This window comes from Schistocerca gregaria, chromosome 4, assembly GCF_023897955.1.
Source record: "Schistocerca gregaria isolate iqSchGreg1 chromosome 4, iqSchGreg1.2, whole genome shotgun sequence".
Classification (NCBI taxonomy): domain Eukaryota; kingdom Metazoa; phylum Arthropoda; class Insecta; order Orthoptera; family Acrididae; genus Schistocerca; species Schistocerca gregaria.
In genome coordinates, this window is record NC_064923.1 from 542,862,132 (window position 1) to 542,880,464 (window position 18,333).

Genomic DNA, 18,333 nt, shown 5'->3' on the forward strand with positions numbered 1-18,333 from the left:
GATGGGAGGAAAATTACGGTTTGTGAAGGCTTCAGTGAGACCCTCAGCATATTTCGAGAGGGACTGCTCATCACTGCAGATGCGACAACCATGGGTGTCTAGGCTGTACAGAAGGGACTTCTTGGTATGTAATGGGTGGTAGCTGTCAAAGTGGAGGTATTGCTGGTGCTTATTAGGTTTGATATGGACGGAGGTACTGATGTAGCCATTTCTGAGGTCAAGGTCAAGATCTAGGAAGGTGGCTTGTTGGGTTGAGTAGGACCAGGTGAAGCAAATGGGGGAGAAGTTCCTGAGGTTCTGGAGGAATGTGAATAAGGTGTCCTCACCTTCCATCCAAATAGCAAAGATGTCATCAATGAACCTGAACCAGGTGAGGGGTTTAGAATTCTGGGTTTTTAGGAGGGATTCCTCTAGATGGCCCATGAATAGGTTAGCATAGGATGGTGCCATGCGGGTGCCCATAGCCGTACCCCGGATTTGTTTGTAGGTAATGTGTTCAAAGGAGAAGTAATTGTGGGTGAGGTATAGTTGGTCATGGAGACTAGGAATAAGGTTGGTGGTTTAAAATCCATAGGGCACCTGGAAAGGTAGTGTTCAACAGCAGTAAGGCCATGGGCATTAGGAATGTTAGTGTACAGGGAGGTGACATGAATAGCGACGAGCAGGGCACCGTGTGGTAAAGGAATAGGAACTGTGGAGAGTCGGTCGGGAAATGGTTGGTATCTTTTATATAGGAGGATAGGTTCCGGGTAATAGGTTGAAGGTGCTGGTCTATGAGAGCAGAGATTCTCTCAGTGGGGGCACAGTAACCGGCCACAATGGGGCGTCCTGGGTGGTTGGGTTTATGGTCTTTAGGAAGCATGTAGAAGGTGGGAGTGCGGTGAATGCTAGATGTAAGTAGAGAGATGGAATCTGGGAAAATGTTTAAAATGTAGAAATTGAAACAATAGATTTGAGTGTGCTGGGCAGAATGGTACACTTAGAAATATTCAATGCAGGAAAGCCAACTAATCCCAATTCATGTAAGTGACATTGTAGCAAACCAGGACATAAGTAGCCAACATATTGAGATTGACAGTAGAATTAAGGAACACTTTAGAAACTGTAGGGAGGTTGCTACAGATAACATGAATGATCCTCAACTAGATATGAACAATCAGTTAAATGCTCATTCCAATCCTATCTGTAATTGTGAATCGAATCAATTAAGTGAAGACGTAAGTAACAAAGAGATACCCGTTCATCCTACACAAATGTCCAACAGTAGTGTAAACCAGTTATGTGATTGAGACTTTAAAGAGGTTGAGAATGATTTATTGAGAGAAAATAATCTTACAGAACAACATAATTTTGTGGGTAGCCCATACATAGAAATTTCAGTTGGTAACTGGACAGGTTTACGTCTGATTGACCTCGGCAGTGCAATTTCAATTGTGTTGAGAAATTTAGAGACAGAGTAAAGAATAATCCTAACTACACTGAGTTTCCTATCTCAGGAGTTAAAATCAAATGTGCAACTGGTAAGTACAGCAAAGTTGTTAATAAACAAGCCTTAATTACCTTCCATATAGGAAAAACTGTGTTTCAGCAAGGTTGCCTGATCATCAGTCATCTAAATGAGGGGGAAAGGATCAAATCTTAAAGAGTAATATATCTTTTGACTGGGGTAATTCAAAGGTTTGGTACAAAATTGACTGTTGTGAGAGTGAAGTTCAATTTTCTGGTCATACTAAGCTATAGCTAAGAACTGGTGATTCTACAATTAACAAAGTGTGTGCTATGAGGTACAAGTAAGAAAGGGGTTTTAGATGATTTTATGGGTGTTGATGTTACTGTTAAAGACTTTGATCATATGGTCAGTGATAAGGTTAATGAGGATAATAGGCTTACTGAGTATGAAAAATCTGAACTTGAAAGTGTATTGAGAGAGTTTGAAGATATTTTCAGTGAAAAGCCAGATAGGGTTGAGAACTACTCTTGTATGCTTGGGCTGAAGCAGCATCAGCCCTTCTTCATAAGACTGTACTCAGTACCTATATGTCAGAAATAGATTGTGGAGAGGAAACTCCAAAAGTTGCAAGAGTGAAGAACTATTGAAAGAAGCATAAGTAAGTACAACAATCCCTGGTTGTTGCATCCAAAAACATTGGTGTAGTCAGGCTTGCACTTGATTCCAGACATCTAAACAAATATTTGGAAAGGAAAACAGATCACTCAGAGTCAATGGAAGAATTATTAAACAAGTTCCATGTTGCCATGTGGGTGCCTATTGCACCTTGATCCTAGTTCCAGAAAATACACTGCGTTTTTATTCTCTGGAAAAGGTTACCAGTACTGTGTAGTTCCTTTTGGTCTCAATGTATCAGTTGCAGAATTTATAAGAGCCATGGCTTTGGTGTTAGGTAGTGAGATACTATTCAAGCTGGGTATTTATGTTGATGACATTCTCATAATGAGTAATTCATGGAACGAGCATATCGAGACAATTAAGGAGGTAGCAATGAAATTCATAAAAGGAGGTATGACCCTCAAATTGGCTAAATGTAGATTTGGGATTAAATCTTAGAACTTCTTGGGTCACACCATCAGTGAGGAAGGAATTCTGCCCAATGGAGATAAAATTAAAACTGTTGCTGATCTTTCCAGACCCAGGAATAAAAAGGAATTGAGATCCTTCTATGGGCTATGTAACTTCTACTGTAAATACATCAGATCATAAGTCCAGAATGAACTATGTTTACTTCATTTATTGAAAAGGAACACATTATTGAAATGTTCAACAGACTGTCAAACAGTTGAGATCAAAACACATCTTTGCAATAGTCAGATTCTATGTAGTCCTGACCTTTAATAACTATTTTGCCTTTGAGAGATAGTTATGAGTATGGACTTGGTGCCTATTTTTTTCATCAGGAGGAGGAACAGATGGTAAAATGTAAAGTAAGTTTTGCAAGCAGGAGTTTACTTAAACACAAAAGGAATTACATAGCCACTGAAAATGAGTTGCTCAAAATTGTGAGGGGGTTCAAGAAATTTAGGAGCTATCTCACTGGACATAAAGTCATCATATTCTCTGATCACAAAGCTCTGAGCTGTTTATAAGCATGTAAGCTGTATCATAACCAAATCACTCACTGGGCATTGTTTCTTCAGCCATTCAGTTACACTGTTTCACATATTAAAGGTGAGCAAAATTGTGTTGCTGATGCCTTGTCTAGATTGCCAAATGGTAATGATCAGGAGAACTTCGAGATTCAGGTGGACAAGAACTTTATTAAGGAAGTGAAGTGTGAGCGAGAAATTAAAAAAAATTGGAACAATTACAGAGACACCAAAACCTAGATGAGGACTTGAAATTGGTGAAAAGCTTACTATATAAGAAAGGTGAGGCTAAAGTTGTAAAATATTACCTGGTCCATATGGGTATTTTGTTCAGGAAACACAGACCAGACTCTGATAATTGGAATGTATGTTGGCCCAAACAACACATAGACTTACTCTTAAGTTTATACATGAGAGTTTTGGCCACTGTGGTAGAATGAAATGCACTCAAAAGTTACAAAAAAATGTTTATTTTAATAATATATCCAGGAGGGTACAATTTGGCTACCTTTTTGTGATAGATGCCAGAAAGAAAAAGTAACAAATCAGTGCCATAAAGGTTTTTTAAATAGTGTTTTACCCAGAGGTAAATCTGAGTTAGTTGGTGTTGACTTCTTTGGACAATTATCTCATTCCAAAGAAGGATACAGTTTACATCTTTGTTGTGATTGATTTGTTTAGTAAATTGGTTAAATTGTCCCATTGAAAAAGACTACCAGTATGGAAATTATACAGGGTTTTGAAAATGGTTATTTCACCAATGCTGGCAAAGCTAAAGCTATATTATCTGACAATGCAAACCAGTTCATCTCACATGTATGCAAACAGTTTATGAAAGATCAGAACATCAAACATATTTGCATTTCTGTTTACTCACCATCTTGTAATCCTACTGAAAGATAAATGCGTGAGATTGGCCAACTTTGTAGGACTTACTGTTCCAAAGATCATTCAAATTGGTACTCATATGTAACATGATTTGAAGAAATTCTCAACCATCTGCAACACACAACAACTGGATTTTCTCCTTACGAGATACATTACAATAAGAAAACAACTAATTTATTGTATGAATTAGTAAAGTTTCCCAAGCACACTGAGTTGTCTCCTGATGAGACAGAAGACATTCTGAGGAGAAATATGGAGATTTATCACAGCAAGAAGAAGTTAAGGCATGACAAAAATGTTAAGATGATTCAGTACAAAGTTGGTGATCTAGTGTTAACAAAAAGTTATGAGAAATCAAAAGCTATAAATAAGGCGATCAAAAACTTTTTTGATATATGTATTGGTCCTTTCGAAATTTGCAAAATGCCACATCCCAATGTATTCAGCATCCTCTATCCTAGATCCAGGAAAGTGTTTGCATTGAGAAACATAGTGCATCTAAAACCAAATGTATCAAAAAGTTACACTTCAGTACCACATCACTCAGATACAGATTAACATATCAGATTATTTGTTGTTGTTTTGCATACATTTGAAAGTGGTGAATTTTGTCTTTCAATAAATCTGTGAATGTTAAATTTGAAAAGGAGATACAGCATACACTTTTCAGTACTAAGATGACTTGGATTGAAAATTTGAGAATGTTGATTGATGAAGAAATTATTATATATTTGTACATAGTTTAATAAGCCACGGCTGCAAAATACTAACGCGAATTCTTTACAGACGAATGGAAAAACTGGTAGATGCAGACCTCGGGGAGGATCAGTTTGGATACCGTCGAAATGTTGGAACACGTGAGGCAATACTGACCTTACGACTTATCTTAGAAGAAAGATTAAGAAAAGGCAAACCTACATTTCTAGCATTTGTAGACTTAGAGAAAGCTTTTGACAATGTTGACTGGAATACTCTTTTTCAAATTCTAAAGATGGCAGGGGTAAAATACAGGGAGCGAAATGCTATTTATAATTTGTACAGAAACCAGATGGCAGTAATAAGAGTCGAGGGGCATGAAAGGGAAGCAGTGGTTGGGAAAGGAGTGAGACAGGGTTGTAGTCTCTCCCCGATGTTATTCAATCTGTATATTGAGCAAGCAGTAAAGGAAACAAAAGAAAAATTTGGAGTAGGTATTAAAATTCATGGAGACGAAGTAAAAACTTTGAGGTTTGCCGATGACATTGTAATTCTGCCAGAGACAGCAAAGGACCTGGAAGAGCAGTTGAACGGAATGGACAGTGTCTTGAAAGGAGGATATAAGATGAACATTAACAAAAGCAAAACGAGGATAATGGAATGTAGTCAAATTAAATCGGCTGATGCTGAGGGAATTAGATTAGGAAATGAGACACTTAAAGTAGTAAAGGAGTTTTGCTATTTAGGAAGTAAAATAACTGATGATGGTCGAAGTAGAGAGGATATAAAATGTAGACTGGCAATGGCAAGGAAAGCATTTCTGAAGAAGAGAAATTTGTTAACATCGAATATAGATTTATGTATCAGGAAGTCGTTTCTGAAAGTATTTGTTTGGAGTGTAGCCATGTATGGAAGTGAAACATGGACGATAACTAGTTTGGACAAGAAGAGAATAGAAGCTTTCGAAATGTGGTGCTACAGAAGAATACTGAAGATAAGGTGGATAGATCACGTAACTAATGAGGAGGTATTGAATAGGATTGGGGAGAAGAGAAGTTTGTGGCACAACTTGACTAGAAGAAGGGATCGGTTGGTAGGACATGTTTTGAGGCATCAAGGGATCACAAATTTAGCATTGGAGGGCAGCGTGGAGGGTAAAAATCGTAGAGGGAGACCGAGAGATGAGTACACTAAGCAGATTCAGAAGGATGTAGGTTGCAGTAGGTATTGGGAGATGAAGCAGCTTGCAGAGGATAGAGTAGCATGGAGAGCTGCATCAAACCAGTCTCAGGACTGAAGACAACAACAACAACAACAACATTTGTACATCAGCTTATGATATCTGAGAAAGCTATAAGGAATTTTGACTCTGAAGATGCTTTTCAACACCTTCATGATGATTCTGTTCTTGCTTGAACACACTGCTTTATAGCAAAGATGAGTTGTTAAGTGTAACATATTCCATGCTTATTTTGGCATATACTACAGTTATTTGATGACATTATGAAGGAATGATCGTATGTATGCCTCGGTTTTGTGAATATTATTGCTGCTCGATCCAGGGGTGACAGCAGCAGATTGAGTTGATTGTGTGATGTTTTGAATCGATGACTTTGCTTGATACCTTCACGCTGGTGGGTGTTTTGTATAGCTTTAGGATTTTTGGATGATTTGGTCAGTGAATGACCAGCATTTTCAATATTTGTGCTATACATTCTTGAATGAACATGTTACATTTGTTGATATCATTTAAGGGTTTTTTTTTACTTGTAGTTCATTTGTTTTTCATTGTATAGCAACAAATTGCATCTTTTTTCACCCTTAGCAACAGGCTGGGGGGTGGGTGGGGGGTAATTTTAACTTAAGGATTTATGATTTGTTTAGATTAGATGATTTTAACTTTGCTTAGAACAGACAAGATATTATATGAATTGGAAGATGATTTTCTTAGAGGAACAAGTTTGACACTACTGAGATTGAAAATAAAAATTGACACTTGTACTTAGACTGTACAATTTCAATGACATAACTTGAATAATACTATTGTATTTAAAAAAAAGTTAGTTTAAGTTATTTTGATGATTTTGTCTTACTATTTTACATGAATTTTCCTTACATTGTACGGGGTAAGGTTATTTGACGATCTTTTGAGATGGAATAATTTCTGGCAAACATACATCAGAATTCATAACTGATTGATTGTTGTTGTGATGTACAGTTAACACACATATTACATCGATGTATGACTAATTCTTCATGAAACCTCAAGATGACACTGTGTATCCTGAGATGCTGAAAGAAGGTAACAAAATCTTACTTGGCACATACATGCCATGATATTAACAATTTTAACACATGATGGGAACAGTTTTGTGGTTATTGATTCTAAATACACACTCACACTCACTACATTGATTATAGTAAACCCACATTTCCATTACCCATACCGTTTACCTGAAATGTTTATCGAGATGAGTTGAGCAAGATATTCAGATTCAGAGAGTTGAGATTATCTTGACTTAGCTATTTGGAACCACACCTGGATTTGACTTTTCCATAATCACCGAGGGGGGCACATCAGAATGAAACTATCCTGTGATGATTTTTCTTATTTATATTTTGTGCCTTTTTCATTTATCTTGTTTAGTGTATTTGCTGTATTTTGTATATATACCTGGGTTTGGCTTAAAAGTAGTCTGACTGATTTCATGCCAGAAGTAAAGACACAAATTCAAAAATAAAAAAATGTTCATTATACCATGAGGGGCAAACATGATAAATGGAAAACATGTATTGTTTAAGGTAAAAGGATACTGATTTAAATGATTGTGCAAGCAGTATTTTCAAATGGAATGGAACCTGATAAATCTAGTTTCAGGAACTGAAAAGTCAGTAATGTACCTGAGACTAGCTAATATAAATATCACAAAATTGAATTTATGTTAAAAGCAAACATCTGTAAATAATTTATAACGTAGTTCATACTTATTATCTTCTGTTACATTCTAGTAAATGTTCACTTTTTAACTTGTTTGATAAAATATGTTTCGTTGCCTCACACCAATGTATGGAAAAATTTATGGTGCTGTCTTATGCCAATTTTCTTATAGAATTGTAGAACAAACTTTTTCATGCCACTTTATTAGTTTTACATAACTTTTGCTTTTTGGTTTCTTTTGTTCAGGTGCCTAACACCATTTAATACAGTTTTTGTAATTTATGTTGGTAATTGTGCTTCACATGACATACTCTCATCTATTGTATTTATTAATTTCATTGGTGCTTCACAACATTTAAAACTTTTATGTATGTTTGACCTCGTGCTTACACATTTGTATTTCTACATTAATAGGCGCTTCACACCATTTTAAAATTGTTTTTTTGATTTATGTTTGACAATGTGCCTTACAAGACTCAATCTGCATTTGGAACTCTTTCTCTCTCTCTCTCTCTCTCTCTCTCTCTCTCTCTCTCTCTCTCTCTCTCTCTGTGTGTGTGTGTGTGTGTGTGTGTGTGTGTGTGTGTGTGTGTGTGTGTGTGTGTGTCAGGTTTAGTCCTTTAACTGCTCTGGACATGTTAACGCACATGCCTTTATACCTGTCCCTGTGTGCTCTGGACATGTTAATGTGTGCCACTGTGCCACCAGCCCTTCTACCACATACACACGTTCAGAGTACCAGGTAAGAGGACACAGGGACAGGTATAAAAGCGTGCACATTAACACATCCAAAGCACTTAAAGGGTTAAAACTCACAAGTCGATCATTCCATTGACTAGTTCATCTACCACTGGTACTGGAATTTGCTTACTTTTCCAAATTTCACATACAGTCCATCTGCTGTTTGTAGAAGAGCTTTCCAATAACTGACATTAGTAAAAGCTCTTCTGGTGTGACATAATTACTGATATTAATTTTAAGTGTTAATTAATTAATTTTCCATTTTCAAAAATTGTTAATGTTTGTCAGTTATTTGTTCTTTGGAAAAGATGGGTTTTGGAGGGAAGTTTTGATGGCAGTGAATGCAGATGGCTGGTGGTGGTAGAACAATTTTGTGTGTGTGTGTGTGTGTGTGTGTGTGTGTGTGTGTGTGTGTGTGTGCATGTTTGTGTGATTAAACGATGATGACTCAAAGAGAAAATTATGCAGATTATTATTGTGACATTCACAGATAGGAAGACACTATACTGAGCACCTCCTTTAGCAATATTTCACAAGTGCAAATCATAAGTAATTGCAAGCATATTACATTAGAAGCTCTAATGTTTAACAGTAACAGAGTAATGTGTTCTCATCTATTTACTCATTTGTTTACTACATTCTGTAGGTTGTTTATAATAGCAAAGAAGTTGCAACAGAGAAGTGTTTCGCAGTAGTCAAAATGACCAAGTGCTCATAGCTATTAAGGTATGCATTTCAGAGCTCATGTTTACTGGACTTTTTTTCTTGTTTTAGTCCATACTCCTATCTCTCAAAATATGAAATTCTTCTTTCCAACCCCTGTATAGTCAATCTGAAACATTCCAGTGTTCCCTGGTGTCTCCCACATGTACAGTTATCTTTCAGGATTTTTAATGTTGGTGATGATTAAATTATGCTTTGTGCAAAATTATACATGATGACTCGTCTTCCCCCAGTCCACATTAGCCTACTATTTTTCCTATCAAATTCAAGTCATTCACCACAATTAGTTTTTTGTTGCCCTTAAATATCAAAATAATTTCCTTTATCTCATCACAGGACTAATTGGTACATAAACTTGTACTACTGCGGTGGGTGTTGGCTTCATGTCTGTCCTGGCTACAATACTGTATTCATTACGCTGTTCATAGCGGCTTACCTACATGTCTACTTTCCTATCCTTTATTAGGGTTACTACTGTGTTGCCCATATTTGATTTTGTGTAGATACCTATGTACTCACATGATATGAAGTCCTTTTCTTCATTCCACCATGTTTCACTAATTCCCACTGCGTCTAATTTCAACCCAGTCATTTCCATTTTAAAATTCCCTATCTACTTACCTGATCAATGGGTCTGACATTCCATATTCTGGCACATACAATGCCAGGTTTGGTTTTCGTGATTATGACATCCTCCTGAGCAGTCCTTGCCTTAAGAGTTAATGGAGAACTCTTCTACCTTCAGAATATTTTACCAACAGGTTGCCATCATCATTCAGTTGTACAGTAGAGCTTAACAACCCCAGGAAAAAATGGCTACAGTCTCCTCTCACTTTAAGCTGTTCACAGTACTAGTAAAGCAAAGCCGGGTTGGCTAATTTTACAGGGTCACATCAGTCAATCAACCAGGCTGTTGCCCCAACTATTGGAAAGGCTTCTGCCCCTTTTCCGGAACCACAGGTTAAGCTGTCCACCATTGTGGGTGCACCTATGATGTCAATGGGCTGGCTACCACTATCACTAAGGCACACAAGCCTCCCCACCTAGGCAAAGTCCATGATTTGTGCAGAGTGCTAGTCTGCACTAAAAGAAAAATTTTACTATTCCTTGCATGGAATTTCTCTAAATCAGCATTTTATGTTATTCTGTACAAAATGTTTTCAGTAGCTCTAATAATTGGACTGATGAAAAAAGTGCAGCATCTAGAAGACATGGTTGGTTGTCAATGTAGTTTTGTACCTGTACAAACCATCAGTGGGTATGTAAATGAGTAGAGTTTCAGTTCTCAGTGTGAGACAGACTGGTCACCAGAATGCATTAGTGTTTTTCATGTGTAGTGTTGTAACCAGGCCTAGGAGGATATACAAAGGATGTAAGCAGCATCAGATGCTGAGTAGTCACTATGCAGCACAAGGAAAAGCAATGAGACAGTCTTACCAGTACCTGGCAGAGTCTGAAAGGGATCTTGCTGTGGATCTCCATCTAGCTGGCTGAGGCCTGATGTTGGACTGCAAGGGAACTTGATAGCAGGCACGCGCATTGCCACAATTCTGACTGACCACTTTGATCACCACATTGTGCACAAGGCACTTTGTAGCCCCTTCTCATCTGTGCCTGCCATCTGAGAACAAGTAATGGAGTCCCTGAAATAATTCTGCATCATCTCACTCCATTGGTTGGAAACAAGCACCAGTCACTAACCCCCCCCCCCCCCCCCCCCCCCCATGTAAGCTGCAGCTAACACTGATGGCTGTGTTGGAATGGTGCCATGACTGAGAAGCAGAAATAACATTTTGTTTTAATATCAAGAAACCTGTTTCTTGTTTAGGGGAAAGAATCAAGCAAGCTGCTGACAACTGATGTTGCATTGTGGTGAGTAATGAATCACAGTTCTGCACAAACCTGGAAGACTATCATCAGCAGGTGTGGTGGTGACTTTGGGAGAGATTACATTCTTAGGATATTTGGAGAGGTACAGAAGTGTTAATCCTGGTTTGATGGTCTGGGGACACATTGGGTATGACTTCAGGTTAGAGCTCGCAGTGGGAGGGAATGCTCACAACAAGATCATTGTGCATCCTGATGTGTTGCCTCTTTTATGACAGTATAATGGTGTCATTTTTTAACAGGACATTGCTTGTCCACATGTGGCATGTTCTTCTATGAACTTTCTGCATGATGCTGAAATACTCCTGTGGCCACCAAGCTCCTCAGATCTGTGCCCAATAGAGCATGTACTGGGTTAGACATCAACTCTTTTCCAGTGCCCTAATTGAGAATTTCTTTAATCAATTACAACTTATGTGTGCCAGCTTGCTTCAGGAGAGGCTAAATGGCTTGATGACATCCTTCCCAACTAAATCTGTGTACTCATACAGGCCGGATGAGGTGCATCATCATACTGATATATATATTCTCATACTGCCAAGTTCTTTGAAAATATTTTAATCACTTAAAAAACATCACATAACCTATCAAACTGCCAAGTTTCATTCCATTTCCTCCTCCACTTCCAGGTGCTTCACTTTTTTCAGGTAGAGTAGTTTAAAAGATATTTATTTATGTATGTTCTGAGGAGTTCCCTGTACTGTATATCAACTGATTTCAACTGATTTCAACTGTATCTAATAGGACAATAACATTTTGAACATGTTTGCTTGTTACTTATCATGGCAATCATAATGGCCATTGAAAATGATGATTCAATCATTCAGAGTATTTTCTGTAATGACAATATGTCTCAAGTTAAAATTATGTGGAGGACTGGGAATGAATGAAAAATACAACACTTTTGCTAATAAAGTGCTTACCTTATTTGAACACTGTTTTCCCCCAACATTAACCAAGGGTAGAGCGAAGTCTACAAAGAAGCCATGGATTACTCGAGCAATAGGGGTATCTTGTAAAAGAAAAATAAAACTGTATCTGTCGATCTGAAACAGTTCTGATGTTGATGCTATAGCATGTTACAAGAAATACAGCAAAATATTAAAGACTGTAATATGAACATCAAAGGAAATATATTATAAGGAAAAGATAGTCAGATCAGATAACAAAATAAAGACGATATGGGATATAGCGAAGGAGAACACTGGTAGAACCAGACATGAAGAGGGACATATAGCATTAAGAGTAAATGATACATTGATGACAGATATGTATATAGTGTTGAAGAACTTTTCAACAAACATTTTAAAACTGTTACTGAAAAGATGGGGTTTTAAGGTTCTGTAGATGCTGCTATGGAATACCTCAGATCAGACATTTCAAGTAACTTCCATAATATGAATTTGACCCCCACCATCCCAGCAGAAATAATGTCCATCATAAAATCTTTAAAATCGAAAACCTCTAGTAAGTATGATGAAATATCAACAAAGTGTATTAAATAATGTGATTCTGGGTTAAGTAATGTATTAAGCTATCTGTGTAACCAGTTGTCTATCAGTGGAATACTTCCCGAATGGTTGAAATATGCTGAAGTTAAGCCACTATTTAAGAAGGTAGATAAAGAACTATCATCAAATTTCCATCCAATTTCCCTTTTGCCAACATTCTCAAAAATTTTAGAAAAAGTAATGAACAATCAGCTTTATAACCACCTTTTCTCAAATAACATACTGTCAAAGTCTCAGTTCGGATTTCTAAAGGGTTCTGATATTGAGAAGGCTATCTACACTTACAGTGAAAATGTGCTTAATTCATTAGACAAAAAATTGCAGGCAACTGGTATATTTTGTGATCTGCCAAAGGCATTTCACTGTGTAAATCACAATATCCTTTTAGGTAAATTAGAATATTATGGTGTAACAGGAAATGCTGCAAAATGGTTCAAATCTTATATCTTTGGTAGGAAACAAAGGCTGTTATTAGGATAGACATGTATCAAGCTATCAGACATCGTCCAACTGGTAACTAATTACATGTGGGGTCCCACAAGGTTCCATTAAAGGGCTCTTAGTTTTTCCTGTGTATATCAATGACCTTTCATCAGTAACATTATCAGATGCCAAGTTCGTTTTGTTTGCTGATGATACAAACTATGCAATAAATAGCAAATCGAGTTTAGTCTTAGAAAGATCAGCCATAAAATATTTGTGGACATTAATCACTGGTTCCTAGACAATTCTTTGTCACCAAACTTTGAAAAAACACACTACATGCAGTTCAGAACTTGTAAGGGGTGTCCCATGAGTATATGCCTAACATAGGATGACAAGAAGATAAAAGAAGTGGACAGCGTTAAATTCTTGGGATTACAGCTTGATAATAAATTAAACTGGGAGGAGCACACCACTGAATTGCTGAAGTATCTTAACAAATCTCTATTTGCAATCCAAATTGTCAGACATAAGAGATATAAAAATGAAAAAGCTGGCATACTATGCCTACTTTCATTTGATAATGTCATATGGTATTGTGTTTTAGGCCAATTCATCAAGCCAAGCTAAAGTTTTCTGGGCACAAAAACATTCAGTAAGAGTTATATGTGGTGTGAACTCAAGAACATCCTGCAGAAGGCTGTTTAGGGAACTAGGGATACTAACTACTGCTTCCCAATATATTTATTCCTTAATGAAATTTGTTATTAAAAATATATCACTTTTTCAAACCAACAGCTGAATTAATGGAATCGGTACTAGAAATGAGAATAATCTTCACAAGGATTTTAACTCACTTACTCTTGGACAAAAAGGTGTGCATTACTCAGGAACAAACATGTTCAATAACTTGCCAGCAGCCACAAAAAACTTAGCAATCAATGAAATTCAGTTTAAGAGAAGCCTAAAGGATTTATTGGTGACTAACTCCTTCTACTCCATTGATGAATTTTTCAGTAGGACCAACTGATTTGTATGTATCTGCACCATTTCAGTGCACAGCAATGTGTTCCTTGTAAGTAGGTGTGTGTGTGTGTGTGTGTGTGTGTGTGTGTGTGTGTGTGTGTGTGTGTGTAAGTACAGTCTAACCTCTGCTCCATTTCAGTGCAGTAATGTGTTCATTTTAAATAAGTATTTTAGTAGTTCTATTACATGTATATTACCTTATAAATAAAAAACATTTTTTTTTAATTTCAGTGCAATAGTGTTTGTGAAATGATTCTTTCATATAGTGTTCATTAAAAAAATCACTTGAGACCTGTGGAAGGTACATTAGCTTATTTGTTTCAGTTGTAAATATCTGTCATATATTATTGTTTTTCTGACATGTTCCACATCCTGGAGAACCTCGTCACTATGGATCAATTGGAGTGAAAGTAAATCTAATCTAATCTAATCTAGAAACAGAATAGACCCCATTATTGACCAGTATGCTACTAATCTTGTCATCATAGACCTCTCAGACTGGCATACAGCTCCAAGTTGGTATGGTCAGAGCATGGAAAAAAAGGATAGGCGCTCATGATGAGTCTAATCTCAGTCAATGTGTGAGATATCCTCTGATGTCATAAATTTACTGTCCATGAAAGGCTTGAATCTGAGTTTTAAACAGTTTCACTATACAGTTTTAACTTTCTAAATACAGTAGGACAGCATTAAGGTGGCCTGCCTCTCAGAGCCCAAGTAGTAGGTAAGGCATCATATGGCACAAGGATTAAGGTACACAGTTGAATATTAAAAACGGGAAAACTATGTATCTGCATATACAAAATGGTACAATGTGTTGAATTTTTCTCTTGACAATTTTTTCTCTGTATAGCCTACCATGGAATACCCTTACCAGCTTTTCAAACTGTTTCTTACCACCATGTTTATATATTTTACTTTTTTAATGTTGAGTAATAAAAATACACATGGCTTCCTCATAACTGAGATTGTTTTTACTAACTGTGCCAATCGCACTTTCTCTTTGCAAAAGGTGCAGCACCTTTACTGCAAGTGAATGGATGCCTACAAACACTGGTAGCACACATATGACCAGTTCTAGTTGCAATTTGTGTGGGAAAGTTATATTTACACTGTACACATTATAAGGATAGTTCATTAAAAAATAAATGCATTTTCATCTAAAAATACTTTCTTTCACTGGTAGGCCCGGAACATTTCATTTTGTCCTTGTATAACACTATATATCCCTCATTACTTGAAGCTCATAAAAACATACTTTTTTAGGTCTGTGGTGAATTCTATAAAGGAAGTCTAACTTTTTAGCCTCTTTGTGACTGGTTTATGCTCTTCTACTGAGAACAGAGCCATTTACCAAATGCCTTTGAGCGTAATTAACTATGGATGTTATTACATCAGATGTGCTTTGGAATACAAGCCTGGAATGGGACTCTCACAGCTCTCCACACAAAATCTGAAACTGATTATCATCTGAATTATAAGCAGATGGGAAAAAACTGTAGAAACAACACTTTGAGAGCTTTTGAATGATACTCTTTCTGACCTTGTTTGTTCTACGACATTAATAATTTACTTATAAATGACTTCCTTAGTGCAGTTGTTAAGATATACGCCATAGACTTTGGAGAGTGGAGGCTCATGCCCCCATCCTGATTTAGGTTTTTTGTGGTTGTCCTCAATCATTTCTGGCAAATGTTGGGATGGTTCCTACAACAACGTCTTGATCAACCAACTGTCCTGTCCTCTCATTAAATGCATGTATATTTGCATGTCTGTATATATATTAGTTGTGTCCCTCACCATTCTTGAAGATTTGTCAGAAGTTCAGAGTGATTTACAGTGTTTCATTAACCACAGATCAAATTTCCAAATATTGTTTTAAGAAATGGAGAATTAATTAATATAATCACATGCAGTTCATGTATTATCTACAAATATAATATCAATTTACTATGCAAAAATTAAAAATGAGACCAACCTGCTCTTCTGCTGATACTGGTGCAGCAGCTCCTGGTGCACTCAATGGTGCTGCCGGTGCACCAGGTGCTCCACCATGTGCTTCAGTTAATGAACTAGTAATACGACCTAGTGTATCAATTATTCCTTCTAGAGTGGGACCAACGGTCGAAGAACAACTTGGGCAGCCCTGCAATCAAAAGACAATTAGTTTATAGTAATTCATCAGCTGCTTTAACTAACATGAAGAGACCTTATTGCCAAGTATCCAACAAAGAAACAAAACATTAAAAATTTAAGCACTAAATGGTATACATATACACAAATTTGAAGACAATTATTTGTTGTTAATTTACTGAGTTTGAAAACAGTGAGGGATGGTCTTTTTGTTTTAACAGCCTACACAATATACGAACTGCAGTAGTATTTCAGATGAAGTTTATACTCAAATCTGAAGAAGACATTACATGATGTGCTCCACTGCTGCCACGTAATTACTTGTCCAGTGAATTAGTATGCTCTTGGAAATGTAAACAGGTATGTTCCATTTTATGTTAGCTTCACAGTACCCCAGAATTGTGAATTAGTCTTTTGCAACTAAGCTTTGGCAGCAAACTGTTTTATTGTAGCAAAGAAGAACAATACTAATGCATCATTATTCTCCCTTTTCCATGTTACTTTAATAAAAAGTCACAACATCTTGCTTGATTCTTTCCCCTAAACAGGAAACAGGTTTCTTGATATTAAAACAAAATGTTATATAATTATTTCTGTAACTCTGCTATTCCATTAGCAAATCAGTGCACAAAATAGTAGCTACAGCATTTTTGTGCTAATTTACATTAATTGAAACATTTTATCATTAATGACATATATCCCTTTGTGTGTATAAATGTCTCAAAATGTGTAGCACCATCTTCAGTTAAATGGAAAACAAATTTAAGTGTGACTGGTAGCAGTATAACATAAATAATTATTCCACACAGTAACAATCTCCACACTCAGCCACAATTAAAAATTATTGCTTGGTGTAAAGTTCTAAAACATATTAACTTACTACAACAGCAGAGATCCTAAACAATTCACACACAGATTGAATATTATTTATATTGTAAAACAGTGAAATTGGCAGTCTTTTGTCACATTCATAGTGTGACCATGGAATGTGAACTGTCTATAAATTGACATACAGTTGTGTAGTGGAGTATGATGTATAGATGGACAAGTTCTGCATGGAACACTAATATGAGCTACAACACATTTATCGAATACTTCTCTTCAAACTAGTAATCTAAATTTTCAACTTCTGTTCATAATGGAAATTTCTCTTCATTGAAATTATTTAATGGTTATAATTGTAAGTCATACCCCTATAAAAGAAAAGCAGTCCTCCATTAAAAGGATAACTGATACAAATAAAAGGAAATTATGGGAAAATTAATTAAGAAATATTTTGAGCATTAGCAAAATTTCTTAGGTGCTGTTACAAAGCTGTGTACAGTACAGAGTACTAAACATAATATCTGCTTTAGTTGCTATTTATTGTAGAAGAGGACTGAAAACATAGTTTCTGATTATTACATTGGGAAATGACTGTTCATTGAAAAATATTATCTTTAAGGTGCTTCAAAAGTACGGAATAAGCAAAACACATTTGTGGTAGAGGGTAGTGGTGTGGTAGGCAAGAATACACAGACATACTTGAAAAATAACAACATAACTTGCTTCACAACTCATGGGTTTCTCAAGAAGAAAAAACTAATTGGAATGTAGGAGAGAAAAGATGCTATTTAAAAACCTTACTCTTGCATTACAGTCACAAACATTCTGGAAAGAGATCTATATCTTCGACATTCAACTGCTGCCACTCAACAACCTTACCTCATGTTCAATGTTTAATACTAATGCACTTTTTCTTGGCCACTAAGGTGTCCTAATACTGAATTACTACTAATTGAAAGCTCAACCCTTACTTTCTTTGCAATCAAATAACATGGAAATTCAGTAAGATCTCCATACCATTGCTACTCAGTTACATGTTTTCCACTTCTGTGCTGAATTTTAAGTAAAAAATTAATCAACTCCTAATGTATCGTAGGCATCACCTGGGGTGGAGATTCCTCCTTGGTGGAAGCAATCTCACTTTTGATTGTACAAAAACACACAAACTATCACTGGTAGCAATAAATAAATGAATTGGTACTTAGTCTTTATTGTGTTGTTAGTTATCATTTTGTGTCCATCTAATTGCTATTGAATAAAACAAATGTTTCAGGCCATGAGCATTTCAACTTATTATTTGAAAGGTCTCATCAGTGACCTGAAATGTGTACATTTTGTTTTACATATTGAAAATTGCACTGTGTATCTTTCAGGCCACTGATGCTCCTGCTAATGAAATAAAGGAAAAGCACGTACAGCATGAAATATTTGTTTTCATTC

At 36.4% G+C, this 18,333-nt stretch overlaps 1 protein-coding gene across 1 annotated transcript in view; it reads right to left on the reverse strand.

Moving 5' to 3' along the window:
- LOC126267799 (uncharacterized) overlaps positions 1-18,333 on the reverse strand; it is a 387,883-nt gene that overhangs the window by 275,673 nt on the left and 93,877 nt on the right. The window contains exon 3 of the mRNA XM_049973103.1: positions 15,914-16,081. Within this exon, the coding sequence (XP_049829060.1) occupies positions 15,914-16,081 (168 nt within the window). The remainder of the gene's footprint in view (positions 1-15,913; positions 16,082-18,333) is intronic.